This window comes from Epinephelus fuscoguttatus, linkage group LG21 (genome assembly GCF_011397635.1).
Source record: "Epinephelus fuscoguttatus linkage group LG21, E.fuscoguttatus.final_Chr_v1".
NCBI lineage: Eukaryota > Metazoa > Chordata > Actinopteri > Perciformes > Serranidae > Epinephelus > Epinephelus fuscoguttatus.
Window position 1 is genome coordinate 32,217,986 of NC_064772.1, and position 17,345 is coordinate 32,235,330.

Genomic DNA, 17,345 nt, shown 5'->3' on the forward strand with positions numbered 1-17,345 from the left:
AAGTCTTCACTAACCCCACTCCAGCTTACTGTAGCACCTTTAGATCTATCACCAACTGTAAAGAAGTCACACACACCAGTAACAGCTTCACAGATAAAACACAAGAGCTGTTCTATTGTGTGCACTATTTGATTTTATTTTAACAACGTTAAAGGGAAGAACCACCTAAATTATGAATTCCAATATGTTATTCCCATGACCTAGGACAGTTTAATCAATATTTTTTAGCATGAGCTTCTTTCTTTCAAGGCCAGAAACCAGAGAAGTGGGTTTCAAACTTGTGATGTCATTAAGTATGTACCTCTGTACCTTTTTATTTCATTCCCAAATTAACTTTATTTGATTGTAGTGTTCTCAGCTCTAAAACAGAATTACAAATTTGCGTTTTGGCACTCTAGTTTTTGGATTCGGGATTGATTTGTTAATGTTTACTAATATGTTTGGACTGTCTTAGTCCATAAAACTAACATGTATTAATTTTGAAAGTGGGCATAGTTCCCCTTTCAAAAAGTTCTTTATGCTCCTGTATACACTCAACACAACATGCACACAGTTGCTTCGCAATTGCTCCGCAGTTGCTGTGTGCCTCTCATAGTTCTGCGTCCTGTTGGTCTAATGCGAGAAGTATACTTGCTGCAGACACCGCGCACGCATACACATCACGGCTGCCATGCGTATTTTGCAGTCGTTTGGCGCGTAGGCCGCTCACTTTGACGCGAGTTAACCCTATGGGCCCTAGGTGTTTTTGGGGTATTTTTACTGCCTTTACTTCTAAGCTCATCACAGTGCTATCACAGTCATTATAAAGGTTACATACACATGCAGTATCCTGTTTTTTCAGGACAATCTGGGCTAACCAGATTTGCCATCATTTCATGTCCTTCTATGTGCCTGTATTTTATATTAATTTTTATATCAATGAAAAAAACAAATCTGTGTGCCTCAATTCTTACATTTTTACATGTATCTCACCACAGCAAGTTGGAAGTTGACATATTCTGCCATATATGAAGAGGGGAGACTCTCTGGAATCTGGCAATATAAGAACCATGATGCTGGGACATTCTGTCACTTCACAGCTGTCCAAAACATGTGGTTTGTGCCAGGCGGACATGATTGCCAGTATTTTTTCATTATTGCAAGAAATTCCATTGACTCATTCACAAGTCAAAAATGTGTTTTATCTGAAAGAAACATGCAATATTTACATCTAAGATCATAGAAAAATAGTCAACCAAGAGCAATGATGTCCTCCAAGATAATATCTGCCACTTTGTTTGCAGTAAACAAAGTTTGTTGTTGTTTTTTAGTTTCAGTTATATATTGGGGGGCATTTTGGGCATTGGGGGGAACACATGTCCCCCTCAATGTATATGGTGACTACGGCCCTGTCATGCATGCATAATTAGGCTGCTGGGTGCGCAAAGGTGAAGTGCCTGGTCTTGTCATACAAAGTTTGATGGAGTGTCAGCTGGACAATATAGAGATATTTGCATCTTGAAAGCTGGACTACAAATGTGGATAGACAGGGACAAACACACGCAAGCCTAAGACGTGGTAAGATACAATATTCCTCATCATATGAAGTGACTGACAACAAGATCTGTATAATGGATTGTAAAGAAATTTGTCAGGTTTTTGTTTTGTAGACAATTAATCTGGATTTTTAGCATGATGGGATGACAGCACAATGATGTGTGTGGTATCACTGGAAAGCTCTGGTACTGTGCTTTCATGTGATACGTGTGGCATTTCTGTGTAAGCCTGCGTTCGCGAGTAATCCATCCAAGAGTAATGTGTGTGCAAAGCTGTATGAAAGCTCTGTTATACATCATTTTAGTGTAACTTTATCATTTTTTTTCGCTGTGAAAACACTGGACTACAAGCTACAATTCCGCTGTTTCACGTGATATGCGTGGCTCATCGCTATGTTGCACGGTCACAGAGAAAATCAATAGAGAAGAACAGGTGTGAATTTGGACGCATTATGCATCGTTCAGGCCCATAGGGTTAAAGTGACGCATGTGTGAGATGCAATATTGACATGAACACTAGAGGCGCTCCTGTGAAGCAGACCTCTAGAGACCGTGAACGTGAGGTCGGGCCGCACAAACAATCTCCGATGGTGGCGGAGACGACACCTTTTCCTCTGCCGAGATCTTAAAAGACATAAAATTATAATCTCTTCTTCTTCGAGAGCATCCATGTTTGTGTATAGCCTACTACATCCGGAAATACAATGTCATCGCCTTCTTAGCTTTTCGCAACCTCTGTGTCTGAGTGCTGTTGTATGCCCCTAGCGGAGACCACCAGTATCAGGCGTTTTGGCTGCGTCAACGAACAACCGTGCTGCAGCAAGCATACACACAGGCGCAGCACACTATGTACGCGTACGTTTGGCCACGCAGCCAGTATACTGGTGCCCTAAGTCACCATGCAATTCCCCGCCAAAGCGCTCGGGGGCGCGGTGTTCTTTTATATACCTACCTAGACTCTGTGACGTCTATGGTAGTTGCTTGTTCATTGTTTGTTTATCTTCCGACTTTGCTCTAGTCACAGTGAAGATGACGACCGAGAGAGAAAGACTGTTGCTGGAGCTCGAAATGATTGACAATGAACAACAAATGCTCTTATTACAAAAACAAAAACAATGACAATGGAGACTTTTGAAAATGGCAATGTTGTGGTACTGCAGCAGGAAGTGAAACCTTGTGAAATGCCGGAAATGATGTAGTTTGAAGGACCAGTCGTAGCTCTTGCAGTCTGCGTTGGGTCTGCGTTGGGTCTGCGCTGCCTCAACGCGCGGTTACAATTTTTTGGAGGTGCACGTCCCGTCTCTGTGTCGGTCGCAGAGGGACGCAACGCCTCTGCAAAGCCCTCTGCGTCGTAGGTACACAGAAGCATAAACCTTGCTTAAGGCTCTGTTCCAAATCACCTGATTCATTACGTCTGACATTTTTGAACCATCAACACTCTGCATCTCCACTGAGAAATCTGGAGTCACTCGATGGTTATTTTTGCAACTATAAAATGAAGTGCATGGCATTGTGGGATTGTTAACAAAAAGTATTAGTATATGTCATGGATGCAACTTGAATTTTTGAGGGCATGATATGGTGCATACATTTCACATTCAGAATTCAGCCAACCAAATTAAATAATGGAGAGTTAAGATGTTCAGTGCACCACATTGTAAGTAGGAAGTGATTTCGTACACGTCGTACACACAAATGTACAGTAATCCATTCCAATCGGCCGTAGGTGTGAATGTGAGTGTGAGCAACATTTTCATCTATAGAGCCAGGCTGCTAGCATGGCTAATAAAAAAAGTTTCAGCATTATTGGATGTTAAAGACAACTAGCAATGCACATCAGTGAATGTGCAAATAAATCCTACCATCGAAAATCTCTGTAATTACTGCCCCCTTCTTTTATGAGATAGGGCCAATGTCCAGAGCAGGCAGTGAGCAGCAATTGGCTTATAAATGCTTTGATGAGCCTGTGATGATGATGATGCCACATTTTCCAACAAACATCAGTGTGAGTGAGAAAAAAAGAGATCATATTTTTAAATGATTAACAGATTTTCGGGTGCAGCTGGAATCTATTATTGAGGCGATTTGTTATGTCGTCAAATTACTAAAGCAGGAAATAGCACTACTGAATAAATCACGCGCATTTGAATGTCTGGGAATGAGTGCGTGCGTGTGTGCGTGCGTGTGTCTGTAGAGGGGGTGGGTGGTGGGAGGAATGGGGCTGTGCTGTTTTGATGTTGGAACACAGAGGAGGTCGGCTTCAGAAATTTTTCAACACAGTGACAACCAGACACTAGCTCACTAGCGTGGAGCAGCACAGACACTGATTACACAATCCTAACTCTGTTTATGCACATGAGTCACACAGCATCAGGGATCAAATCAAAGGTTTAGAGAGAAGGACCTTGTTCGTGGGACAAAGAGGCATTTCAACACCCACACATTCCTGCTTTGAGAGCTAAAATTCAAGGCTACAAAAGGGAGGTCTTAATGTGTTGATGATAATTGCATCTGCCTGTGTCCCACTGTACCTGCTTGTTTATGTTCTCGGCAAAATGTGGAGATCTGCTCTTCAGAAGAGTTACCAGGTCTTTGTACGTATCGCTTGTTCGCTCGTAGCAGTTCTCCTCCCCCTCCTGTTTTATGCCCTGTGAAAACAACGTTAAAAAACAGCTTCATTAATTCTCAAAACCACAATTATAATGTGACCCACATGTCAGCTGGAATAGCTGAGGTTAGAGAGCTCAGAGTGTCTCCAGGCAGCCTCCAAGAGGAAGTGTAAAACCATGTAAACCACTAAATTAGGTTTAAGACACTGCTGCTCTTTGAGGTTTCATTTGCATCTGTGTCGCCCAGTCGTTCTAAGGTTGGAGATTTTTCACCTTGGCTGAAACATTTCCAGGTGAAGAAACAGAGGCAGGAAACCTATGGCTTCAGCAGTGTCAGTGAGAGAGTGAAAGGTGCTGCAGCACGCAGAATCCTCTCTCAGAAATGATTGCAAACACATTCAGAGGGATTCCTGGTATTTGAAACTCTTTGTGCAGTGGTACACTGATGGACCTCTGGGTGTTTCTCACCCAATCATGAGGAAAATATAGGCCTGTTTTACTCATGCTACACACATTTAATATGTTAAGAGACTTCTCACAGCATCAGAAAACATTAGTAAGTATTGCTGTTTTGTAAACTTGTATTTGCAACTATTAGAACGATGTTGGATTTCAGTGATGTGCTCTTAATGACTGCACATGCCCAGTGTCTAAAGGTGTTGGATGCAGTACACCACTGTGCTCTACGATTTATTCCTGGGTGTGGTTATCTTGTAGACCACTGTACTTTGTTTAAATACTCCATCCAGCTGGAACAATGCACAGAAGGACTTACAAATGTCAGAAGTGATTACTCCTAACTCAAGTTACTTTTAAAGGATCTGGAAAACAGCACTCTTAGTCATTGCCTTTGTAACTAAATCTATTGTTTTCTGTCTAATTTTGCTAGTTTTGGAAACTCATAACTGTTGACGTACTTGATTTCCATATTGTCTATACTCTAATTTCTCTTTTTATCCCCTGGGCCTTGGCCAGGTCTCTCTTGAAAAAGTCATTTCAATCTTAATGAAACCATTATCCGGTCAAAAAAGGTAAAAGGTGATGCATTGGTTAGCCAGGGGGTTCCTGGTTCAAACCCAAGGTGGGGGGGGGTTTACATAGTCTCCCCACTGGCTTTAAAATTAGACTATGATTTACTAATTTAGTGGGTGAATTCAAAAGTCATAGTCAAAAATCTTTTTATTTAAAAAGCCAAATATCATGTATCACAAATTTGCCTCAGGAGGCTCTACAGTCTGTTCAGCATGCCGCACCCTCTGCCCTCTGACCCTCGCTTCAGACAAGGAAAAACTCCCTCAAAAAAACATTTAATGTGGAAAGAGTGGAATAAATCACAGGAGGCGCAACTGAGAGGCATCTCTCTCCGAGGATGGACAGACGTGCAATAGACTGTGTACAGAATAACCAACATAAGAAAATTACAATATAGACAATTCATAGTGGCGGCATGGTGTTGCAGTTGTTAGCATTGTCACATCACAGCAAGAGGGTTCCTGCTTCAAACCCCGGGATGGGGAGTTTGCATGTTCTCCCCGTGTCAGTGTGGGTTGTCCCCAGCTTCCTCCCACAGTCCAAAGACATGCAGGTTAACTGGTGACTCTAAATTGTCCGTAGGTGTGAATGTGAGTGTGAATGGTTGTCTGTCTCTATGTGTCAGCCCTGTGATAGTCTGGTGACCTGTCCAGAGTGAACCCTGCCTCTCACCCAGTGTCAGCTGGGATAGGCTCCAGCACCCCTGTGACCCCTAACAGGATAAGTGATTACGGAAAAGGAAGGAATGAATGGTCTGGATTTTGTTTCCACTTGGATCACGGATCATAGCTTGAATTTGTGTCCTGAAACTCCTCATAATGATTAACATGAACTTATTGATATACTACAGGAGCACTGAACTGTTCGATAAGCACTGAATATGATGATGGCTGTGTAGGTTCATTCAGTAAGTTATCTATCCGAGTCAACGGTCGGAGGGACGGCTGTAGTAATGACAGTTCCATGTTTTTTTTTACTGCTTTACCTAGGGTACAAGCAGGGTGTTTATGAGGTATAGAAATTGATAGTATAGACAGATGAACAGACAATGAATTCTGTTGTACACTGACAACTGTGTGCTGTCATGTTGCATTAAGATTGGTACTGTAACAGCTGTTGTGGAGAACAGAAGCAAATTTTTGCACTCTAGATTTATGTTTCAAGAACAGTACTAAAAGATCTCAGAATAAATCTCTGGAGCACTACATACTGCACATACAGATTGAATTTGCCGCCACTTAACTCACTGTACAATAATGAATTAGCCTATCAAAAATTATTTTCCACAAGGTAACCTCCTTGAACATTTTCACACACAGAATATTACATAGGCAACATTACATTGACTGTTGCAGCTGATGTAGTCTGCGGTGCTTTATCTTCCTCATCTTACCCCATTGAGAAAAACCCCAGCAGTGCTGCAGGTGATGTAGAGGGCCTCTGTGTCACAAGGCTCAATCGCAAGGTAACAAATCTCATCATGCACCTGTCTCCATGGAGGGGCGCGGCAGCCGTTTGAAAATATATAATCTGAAAAGCAAAGCAGGGAAAGTTGGCGGTTACAAACATCTTCCTGCAGACTTTATATCATGTATTGCAGCCTGATAGCAACAACACGTTTGTCTCCATAGGAAGAAGGGAACGGGGGGAAACAGTGGAGCAATAAGAGAAATCATCCCAAATGCCTGGGCTGCTAAAGAAGATGACATAGCACTGCAAGCAGCACAGGTCTGAGACATGAGCCCGGGGAAGAGCCATGGTTTCACTTGCAATATAAATCATCTACTAAAAAAAAAAGAGCCACTTAGTTAGTCTATCATATTTTAGTGTTAGCTGTGAGAGTATTTTCATAGAGCATGTCAATTCAGCTTGAGAAATGGGGACTGCTTTTACCACTTGGTGTGCTCATGCTTTGTTAGGCCATGATAAATACACTGCAATGAAGCAAAAAAGCATGTACTGACTAACGACTTGGTAAACTGGAATCTGACAGATATAATGACTTCCATGTCTTTTGTGGCGGCAGAACACATACTTTTTATGCTTTGGAATATCCAGCATTAGTGTTAATAGCAATTGCTTTCCTCGCAACCCAGCGAGATGTGGAGATAATTCAAACCTGATGTGTATCGAACCGACTTCAACACCCTCTTTTCCCCTCCGCTGCAGAACCGCATCAACAACTCCACTTCATTCTTCACTGCGGTAGGGTCGAGGCTGACTTGTCTGTAATGAAAATGTAGAAAAACAAAACAAAACAAACTTCCAATTTATCTCATTCACTCATGGTTGCCTTTTTCTAAACCCACTGCCTACTCCAATCAAAAACAACCACATGTTGCTGTAAAACTGTGCATCTGAGTAAAAAACGACCTTGGAGGATGATAGATCATCAGATTCTGATAGAGGGAGCACCTACTCAGATATCTCTTTGAGGCACTTGCTGAGGAGCTGGTTATCCATATTTTGGAGCAAGAGCAACAGCTTGACCTTGACCTCCGAGTCCTTGCCTTGATCTTCCTCTTTCACTTTGTCCACCAGACTCAGCACATCAGTATGGGCGTCTTCTTTCTTCAGGATGCTGGCAAAGCTGGGTCCAAGAATCTTAACGACGGGGTCTCTGTTTTCTGAACATTAAAAGAGGTTAGCATTAGCAAATCTTAAGATTCAGAGGCTAATTTCAATCCAAAAATGTGAGTGAGTTCATTTTGAACCAACGACACAGCAGGCTTCACATGGACTTTATTTTTTTCCACACATATTTCTTTTGCCAAGTTTTTTTTTTTTTTTTTTTTACAGTATTCATCATGTATTCTTCTGTCAGACGAATACATATTACCTTATCTCTTTTTGGCAGTGGCCCTAAAGTAAACACATATCTGTAAAGCATTACCACTGGCAGCATAATTGGATGGTTGTAGAGAATAACTAGCAGGACAAACAAATTAAGTCTGCGGGTTATGGAGGTATGCTGGTGGCTGGACTACTTATGATGCAAATTAGATTCAAATCTCATCCTGTGGTCACCACGCTTACCTTCTAGACAGGCTTGAACTTCCTCCAGCTTCTTATCATCTGCCAGATGAACTAGTTTAGAGAGCTGGCTGAAGCTGCGTACATAAACAGTAGGAGGGGAGAGCTGCAACAATGGGTGCCCTTCACTGTCTTTCTCGTGAGACTGAACATCTGAGTCACTGTGAAGAGAAGAAAAGAAAACAACTTTAATACTTCGGTTTTATCCCTATTACGACTTTTGTGTCAGATTATAAATGCCAATACACTTAAGGAAGATCAGAGTCTGTATTTTTGTTTTTGTTCTTCTCCGCTTCTAAGCTACGAGATACAAAGCTAACCACACATTGAAAGTAGAACTCCTGATGAAATAAAACGGAATGTACTCAGTCTAACTGAAGCTGAAAAACAAATTAATTATAGCCCACTGCTTTGAGTAAAGCCAAGGTAAAATACATTTGGACACCATGGTGACAGCATATCCTGCACAGACACGTAATACTCAAAGCGTTGGCCAACCAGCTGCCTGCCTCATGATTAGACCAACCTGATGTCATAGTCTGTTTTGAAATCAGATGCCACTAAAGTGGTACTCCACTGCAGAGGCTCCTCGAACACATGCTCTGCCTCCTGCGGGTGTCGGGAGCTGAACTGCTCCACAAAGTGCAGGATCTCTTTCAACAAGGACTCATTCATTGGCGTGAGCTCAAGTTTGCCAGTACCAGAGCTGGCCGTGGTCCACTGGGCTGCCCTCGTCAGCGATACCCCCATGGCACTGGCTGGGATATTCTGAAACTAAACATTTAAAACAACACAGTTTGATGATTCAGTCATTTCACTGTATTCACATTTTATCAACACTGGGCTTGGGGCCACATGTGGAGATATCAAGAAAAGGCCACGTGAGATATTTTAAGACATTTGTTTGATTTTTTTTTTTTGATAACGTGATAGTAAACTAATATTTCAGAAAAAACAAGCTATCTGAAGAAGTCACCTGGGGCTCTAGTGAACTGCGACTGCATTTTTCACTATTTTCTGACATGTCACTGCTCAAATGATTAATTGAGAAAACAACTGCCAGGTTAATTGATAATAATTAATTAAAACTAAACCAGATATGCTTAACATGTGGATTTACACTTAATCCATTAAGAGCTTACTCTAAGCCGTTAAAAATATAGTACAAAAGTATGTCATCCTGACATTCACATGACAACTTGACAACTATACGCTACTTAAGTCATGGATGGATTACTGAACAGGCCTACCAGGCACTGGCCCAGGGGCCCTAAGTGTCAGGGGCCCCCCTGGCCTTCACTTGCAAAATATCAATGTCAAATTAACCCTTTGAACTCTGCAATAGAAATGGTCCACCACTAACTTCATTGGTATATATGCTAATCCTGATGCCAATTCTTGGTGTACCTTGAGATGTTTCATATTCCGTACAACCTGAGATAAAAGGTTAAATATAACTGATGGAAGTGCTGAAATTGTCCCTTTAAAAAAAATATACAAAAATCATTTTTCATCAGACTTACAAAATAAAAACACAAAACATATTGATCAAAATGATTTTTAAATGTAGAAACATAAACAAAATATTTCTCAACACTCTATAAGTTATTTGAACCATGTGCATTATATAGTTTTTGAGATATACTCTTTTTTATCAGCGAAGTGTAAAGGCATTGTGATGAATTCCACATTCATTCCTCTGGTGCCACCACAGGGTTTTGCACCACAGACAACATAGCACAATGACATCATTATGAGCATATAATGTGATGGCACAGAAGATAGAAGCCTTAGCTTTCTGCTGCTGCTGCTGCTGCTGCTGCTGCTGAAAAAAGAATGAATGCTCTCTCGCTATGTGGTTTTTGTTTTAGATTGATATATATACAAGTTTATGGAAACCAAAATCTCCCGTGGCCATTACAGAGAAATACCAGCATAATTATGGCAAAATACCATGTTTGCTAAGCATGTAATGTAAAGTAACATAAGGTCAAGTTTGGGAAGACGGATGCCTTAGCTTTCTGCTGCTAAAAGAATGAATGCTGTGGCTATTATGTTTCTTATTTTAGGTCTGTTTAAACAGAACGATGCAAATAACTCTCTTCTGCAGTCGTTTGCGGAAGGTCTGTTTTTAAAGGGTCAACATGTGGCGACCACTAAGAGAACCCCACCTCCACCCCTCCCCGAAAACATAACGACTACAAAGAGACACAAAACCACCCCAAAGTCTGTGTGTGGTGAGAGGTGGATCTGTGCCCAGGGGCCCATTGTTTTGTAATCAGCCCGTGGCTAAGGTCATGAGAGGTTTGGGATCTTTAAAATGGGTCAAAAGGCCATGACAAGGTTTAGAAACTCTAAAATATATTGCCTTCAGTCCCCAGGGCTGACTTTCAAATCACTCGAACAAAGCTTAAAGCCCTATGTTGTAGATATAGAGTGTGTTCCAAATCGCGTACTTTTTCTTTTTACTTCTAGTAGGTACTGTAGCTGCCCTTAAAAAGAATGTACTGTTGCATGCTGTATGCACACAAATAGGACATACTACTTTCTCATAACATTAAGCCCTGAACTTTGACCCTCTTATTTGTATATCTGTTACCAGGAGATAAAACAAATGCCGTTCACCAAGCTCGCCAGAGACGGAGGTCAACTCAGAGAGACCTGATGTTGTTATTTTGCAAAAGTAATAACTGCGTACCTTGTGGGTTGACAGATGATCGAAGCCGGTATTATGAATTTTTAAGGGTTATCGGTATCTGTGATTTTTCCACCAATATGTCAATATACAGTTTTGTTTTCCTTAGCTGCGATGTTTTGCCCCTGGCGTGCTTCTCACCGCCTGCACCTACCACTCTAGGCTCTTAAAAGCAAACTCAAGACCTACCTTTTTAGCCTGGCTTGTAATTGGGCTCTGCTTCATTTTATTTTATTTTATCATTATTATTTTTTAATTGTTTTTCATTTTATTTTTAAAATTTTGTTATATATATTGTGTATTTATCTATTTTTGTTAATCTGTTTTTATTTATCTGGCATATTCTTCAACTTTGTTACTTATTTATTTTTAACTTACTTATTTTCCAATCCTATTTATTGAAAGATCTAAAATTTCGTTCTTCATTCTGAGTTTTTATCCTGCCTCTGGTGTTTCTTTGTCAGTGTTTATTTTTTTAATTCTGTGTCAACTATGATTTTTACAGCAGACATATATCAGTTGTAAATATCGGCTATCGGTATTTCTGTTTCATAATAGTCAGTATCAGCATCGGCTCTCAAAAACCATATCGGTCTATCCCTAAAACATACTATATTCATGATAGTAAGCTATACGTTTTTCTGTTAATACTGTTTTGTTGGTTCTAATTATGATTATTTCATTCAATTAAACAACCAAAAGTCTTAATATTACTAAACGACTGGTCATCAGTCACCTGAATGCACTGTCACCCATCAGTGCGACTTCTGACAGTGGATGCGATGTATTGTTCACTGTGCAAAGGATTGTGGGTCGGAATAGCCAGAAAAGCATGCTGGCTTGCAAACTGCAAAATCGAAACGGATGTAGTAGAACATCCTGGTATTTTGCCATACTGCATTTGCCATACTATGGCAACATGTTGTATTTATGGTGCTCAGTGGGCTGTGTTTTTTTTTTTTACAGAAGACATCTTGACTTGACATCCAGGAGAAGCAGGTGTAAACAGTAGAATAAATGATGGTAGGATGGATAGTTTCAGGTGGCTGTGTAGACCTTTTTCACAGCAGACATTTTGACTTGTCAAAGTAGGCTAAAGCACAAGTGAAATTGAGCCAAGTGAGCCAGCCTACCAGGACCTCCCCTACTGTAAGTGGACTCCAGATACTTTTAATGTGATTAAATACACCTGTGCTCTCTCTCTACTGTGACATGTCAAAGTGTCTGCTGTGTGAAATGTCTGTTGTGCCTGCTGGCTCACTGTCACACTGTCAGGGGGCACTTAAATGGAACAGAGCCGTCATTAGTGTTATCAGTAACACCTGTGCTTTCCCTTCTATGACAAGTCAAAATGTCTGCTGTGAGAAAGGCTAGCTAACATGTCTACAGGGGACAGTATTCTCTATAAAAAACATTTACAAACACACCTGTTGTAACTGTTATTTGTCGAGTGCTTCTTCCTTATTGTAATTAAAAGGTTGACAGAGAACACCAACAGCGTTAACTGCTAATTAGCCCCGTTTGCATAGCTGATAAAACGTTACAGTTCGGTTTTATGCTAACATTAGCTTAACTACAACCATTTCCGGCTTTTCCTCGTCACTAAAACACCTGCTACATGTGTCTAACTTAATTTGTTACGTCTACAAATTAACTCAAGAGCAAACTTACCGTCTTTTTCAAGTTTCTTTTCTACTTCAAAACTTTAACCGAAAGCTCAGTGTCAGCGGTGTCCATGGAAACCACGCGCTTCCTCTCCCAGCCATATCCGCCCCCCTTGGTTGCTATGATACAGTCAAACACGACGGAAAGCGAGTTGGGTCAAATATCACCAAACCCAAACGTTGAAATGACAAATTGAAAACTGAATGACTCACAGGAGCTCTGTAATCCACCTTTATTTGTCACAGACTTATGAACAATATGAGCAGTGAAATGCAGAGTGACTTGGCATTACAATAGATTTTAAAAAAGGAAGATAGCTATATGTGGATGTCCCAAAATTTCTTGCAACTCAACAGGGACAAAACTGAGGTTTTTAATCATTGGATGAAAAGAAAAGCAGTGTCAATGTAACAGCCATTTACAAAAGCTGGCATTATCTTTGACTGTGACCTGTGTTTTGAACCCCAAGTTAGAAACACATCCAAAAATGCATTTTTCCATCTTAGAAACATTGCCTGTGTGCAACCTCTTTTATCTAAAGAAGACTCTGATACACATGTTCATGCTTTTATCTCTAGCAGACCTGACTCCTGTAATGCCTTGCTCTCAGGCCTCTCAAAGAAATCTTTAAACAAACTGCAGATGATCCAAAATACAGCAGCACATCTACTCACCAAGACTAAACATCAAGAACACATTACTCAGGTTTTAAAAGCTCTTCATTGGCTTTGTGTTCATTTGAAAATTTTGCTTTAAGTTTTTAATCTCTTAATGGACTGGCTCCTGACTTTTTATCTAATATGTTGGTCAAGTACTTTTCCTCCAGATCCCTAAGATCCTCCTTCTCTGTTCTACTAAATGTCCCCCAGAGTAAAACTAAAAAGTACAATGATGTTGCTTTCTGTCTCAGGCCCTCGTCTCTGGAACAGCCTTCCAGAGGACATCAGACTCTCTGATTCAGGAGACAGCTTCAAACTAAATCTTAAAACCATCTTTTTAGACCTGCATTTTTATGGCTTTTATTTACGTTGGTATCAAACCTAATTCGTATTTTAATGTGTGTATGTGTCTGTGCGAGTGTGTGATCGAATCTCATTCTGTCTTATATGTGTATTTTCTCATTTATTATGTAAAGCACTTTGAGTTGCACTTGCTGTATGAACTGTGCCATACAAGTAAAGCTATTAAAGTTATTACTATAAGATAGATTTATACAGAGCAAGAACACAAAGATAAAACAGTAACTCACACGATCAGTGTGTGAGGTCTCTCACTACTACTACACAACTGTGAACTCTGGATATGAAAGTGTTGTGACTCGCATGGTGTTAGATTCAAGTCAAATGTTGTCGTAATAATAAAATCCCTGTATGCTTTCCTTTTAGAGTGTCCACATGACCGCACATTTGAGAGCCTATTTCCTCTCTCACTACTGGTTTGGCAGTGTCCTGCAGACAAACACTGGATGGTGAAAACAGTCTATTTGGGTGGATACTCTCTGTTTAGACACGGCAAATAAGTTGACTCAGTTCAAAGTTAATAAGCCAATCGTCACAGGTGTGTTAAGCCCTAATTCTGGACATAGAGATGTGAAGGTAAATAAAATCTTTTCAAGTGTAAAAGCCCACTGATACAGACATTATATTTTTACATATTATCCTTTACTCATATTAAATTAGCACAACAATTAGCTCAACTGACCCCTTTCAACATGAAGGAGCAGCAGCTCTACTCCAAGCTCCCTCCAGATGTCCGAGCTCCTCCCCCTATCTCTAAGGCTGAGCCCAGCCACCCCACGAAGGAAACTCATTTCGGCCGCTTGTATCCATGATCTCATTCTTCCGGTCACTACCCAGAGCTCATGACCATAGGCGAGGGTTGGGACGTAGATGGACCAGTAAATCGCTTTGCCTTCTGGCTCAGCTCCCTCTTCACCACGACGGTCCAGCACAGCGCTTGCATCACTGCAGACAGGACAATATATACCTAAATATCAATTTAAAGTGGATGAGGACAGCCATTTACATGGGGGTATAAATAAAGAATGATTTGCAAGAACAACTAAGGCAATGCTCAAGAAAAAAAAATCAGTCTTTGGACACTTTTAACTGGACACACTCACCCAAAAGTGATCTGAGACAGGAACGGAAAGATATCCTCAGACCCCACACAATGGCAGCAAGCTTGTATGAGAGCAAACATGCTCCCGGATACATGATTCACAAATGGGGTGCAGACGTGTTGTCATTGAACGTGATTAAACCCCTTTCCTCTCAAAGAACAAATTAGTGTTCTTATTGTTTGGCAGCTCCATGATGCCCGGGGCTGGGGTATCTCATGGCCAATGAAACCACTGATTTCCTCTGGTACTTGCCTTGTCTGGCACGCTGTCTGCCAGGAGCGCCAATGGCACAGAAACCTATTCCTTTCAGGCTGCCGTGCGTCGGCACAGCAGGTGGAACTACTTTGTCTCCTAAACCATTCGGGTAAGTTGGACTGAGCCTGCATGTAAATCAATCATCGACGATCCCCCAGGGGAAGAAGTAGTAGCTCATCTCTGGTATCAAGGGAGATCACTGTGGATGTTGTTGTTGTTAGAAGAGTGGATTTATGAGTTTGCCTCCCCCCTTCAGGTATTTTATTTGGAACCAGGGGAAAGCTGTCTAAATTAAGAAGCACTATGAATCTGTAACGGAGTGCAGGAGATGGGGGGCTGAAAGCAATGGAGCTCAGACACACTGGTGAGTGAACTCAGACAGAGCTGACGTAAAGTGTGTGCATCAGTGTGTGTGTGTGTGTGTGTGTGTGTGTGTTTGTGTCTGGGATTGCCTGACTGTGAAGCAATAAAAAAAGCAAAGATGGATGGGGGACGAAAAGAACAAAAAAAGGAAGGAAAGCAGGATAAACAAGAGTCTTAATACATCTAACCCAGGGTCTCATTAGCGAGCCTAATTGCTGTTCGTTTGTTAAAAGGGATTGAAACGCTCCCCGCATCCTGGGTCTTTTACAAAGTAAAACAAATATCCCCTGAGCTCAGAAGCACCTGCTCACTCTTAGATGTTCTTTGACCAAAACTTAATACAGCATAATAAACACAACTGCTCTCCATGCTTTTCCTCCAGTGCTTGAGTTCAGTTCGCTGATTGAGCTGCATGGAAACACACCGATGACACACACAGAAAGGTAGCGGCCCGGCCTCTGTATACACGGACATCATGATTGCATCCGCTCACGGAGTGTCCAATCTCCACAACACTCCATTAACACTCAGATTTAACATACACAAAAGCTGTGCGTGAGTAACAAGAGTGATGAGGAGGAGGTGTGCGGACTACTGTTCCTGCTCCTGGTTTGAAGGGAGCTGGAGAGCGAATCTCCTGTATTTTTTTTTTTTTTCCTCCAAAGAGCCCTGATGTTTTTACAGGCTCGATGTCAGATCCCGTTCAGCACGGCTCACGGCTGTGCGGTTAAAGCAGGAAAGGAATGGGTGACACTGGTCATTGTAATGAGCACCTGTGAGATGTGTTGCACTAATCCATGTGAGGCTCCAAAATAGAAAACAGTAAAAGGGACTCTAACAAGAGGCTGTGACCACATCCCCCGGTTGTAAAACGCTCCAGAATCCTGCCTGTCATTTCCCATAATCCTATGTGTTTTTAGGCACAGAAAAGAAGGGGCAAGTGCTTTTAAATGGGATTCAGCACTGGTGAGCTGTGATGGACAAGAAGCTTGAAGACATGCGTATAATTTTCCTCCAAGCAACCGCTCATGGCACACATTTGGTCCTCTGTAGTGCACTCCAGGTCACTGCTAACAAGGTTATCTTTGTTTTTCCTTTCATAATCTGACAGACAACGATGACATCACTCAGCTGTTGTAAGTAATTGCCTGGTTTATTGACTGTTTAAATAGGCACGAGCGCAAGAGGCCAATGGAAACTCAAACTGTAAAGAGCGATAACGGAAGCAAAGGCAGCAGTGCCAAAGAAAACTGAGCACAATTATTCCTAATGTGCACACAGCCTGAAGGATATCCACATTAACCCATCACTGTGTTACATTAGCCATTAAAACCAAAAAACAAAACAAGAAAGAGACACAATAAAATGTGTCTAACTGTCCGAGAAGTTGGATGCACAACGTTCACTACATGAAAATTAATCAAAATCTAAATGAGTCTCAGTAAACAAAACCTGATACTGTTGAGAATATTTTTTTGCAACAATATCATTGCTGGAGCTTCTTATGGACATAAACCTGCAATTGTGGCTTTCAAATACTGTGTGCAGTATGTATTTCAAGTGGCGATCTCTTACTGCCAGTGCTTTCTTTGGAGTGGATGGACGCTTGTCAAATATAGAAGTAACTCAAGATTTATGGCCATAGGGAGTTCTGGGGAAAACCAATGACAAAGTCTGCATCGACATGACTTAAAACACATTTTGTTTATTTTGGTTGCAATCCTGCAAGGCGACACTTGGCTCCTCTTGGGAAATCATCGAGGCGCTTTACAAGAACCTTTATGTCTTTCCAGAGAAGCTGAATGAGCACATGTGACCACAAAACATATCTTAGAGAAAGTCATATCATCATAAACTCAAATATTCCCAGCACCTCTGACTGGCTGATACAGTGTTTTTCTTTAAAACTGCAGGTTGTCATTTCATGCAAAAATAGAGAGTAGAAAATGTGAAAGCATCTTACCAACATGGATGTCATGGGCAGATTTAAAACAGGAGGGATAACTATGCCGCTTCAATACAGAACAAATCACATG

The 17,345-nt window shown here is 41.2% G+C and overlaps 1 protein-coding gene across 1 annotated transcript in view; it reads right to left on the reverse strand.

Moving 5' to 3' along the window:
- odad2 (outer dynein arm docking complex subunit 2) overlaps positions 1–12,673 on the reverse strand; it is a 56,674-nt gene extending 44,001 nt beyond the window's left edge. The window contains exons 1-7 of the mRNA XM_049564741.1: positions 12,576–12,673; positions 8,736–8,983; positions 8,213–8,370; positions 7,596–7,803; positions 7,296–7,402; positions 6,570–6,706; positions 4,067–4,183 (exon numbers count right to left, since the gene is read on the reverse strand). Coding sequence (XP_049420698.1) covers positions 4,067–4,183; positions 6,570–6,706; positions 7,296–7,402; positions 7,596–7,803; positions 8,213–8,370; positions 8,736–8,959 — 951 coding nt within the window. The 5' untranslated portion in view covers positions 8,960–8,983; positions 12,576–12,673. The remainder of the gene's footprint in view (positions 1–4,066; positions 4,184–6,569; positions 6,707–7,295; positions 7,403–7,595; positions 7,804–8,212; positions 8,371–8,735; positions 8,984–12,575) is intronic.
- Positions 12,674–17,345: the final 4,672 nt, after the last annotated feature.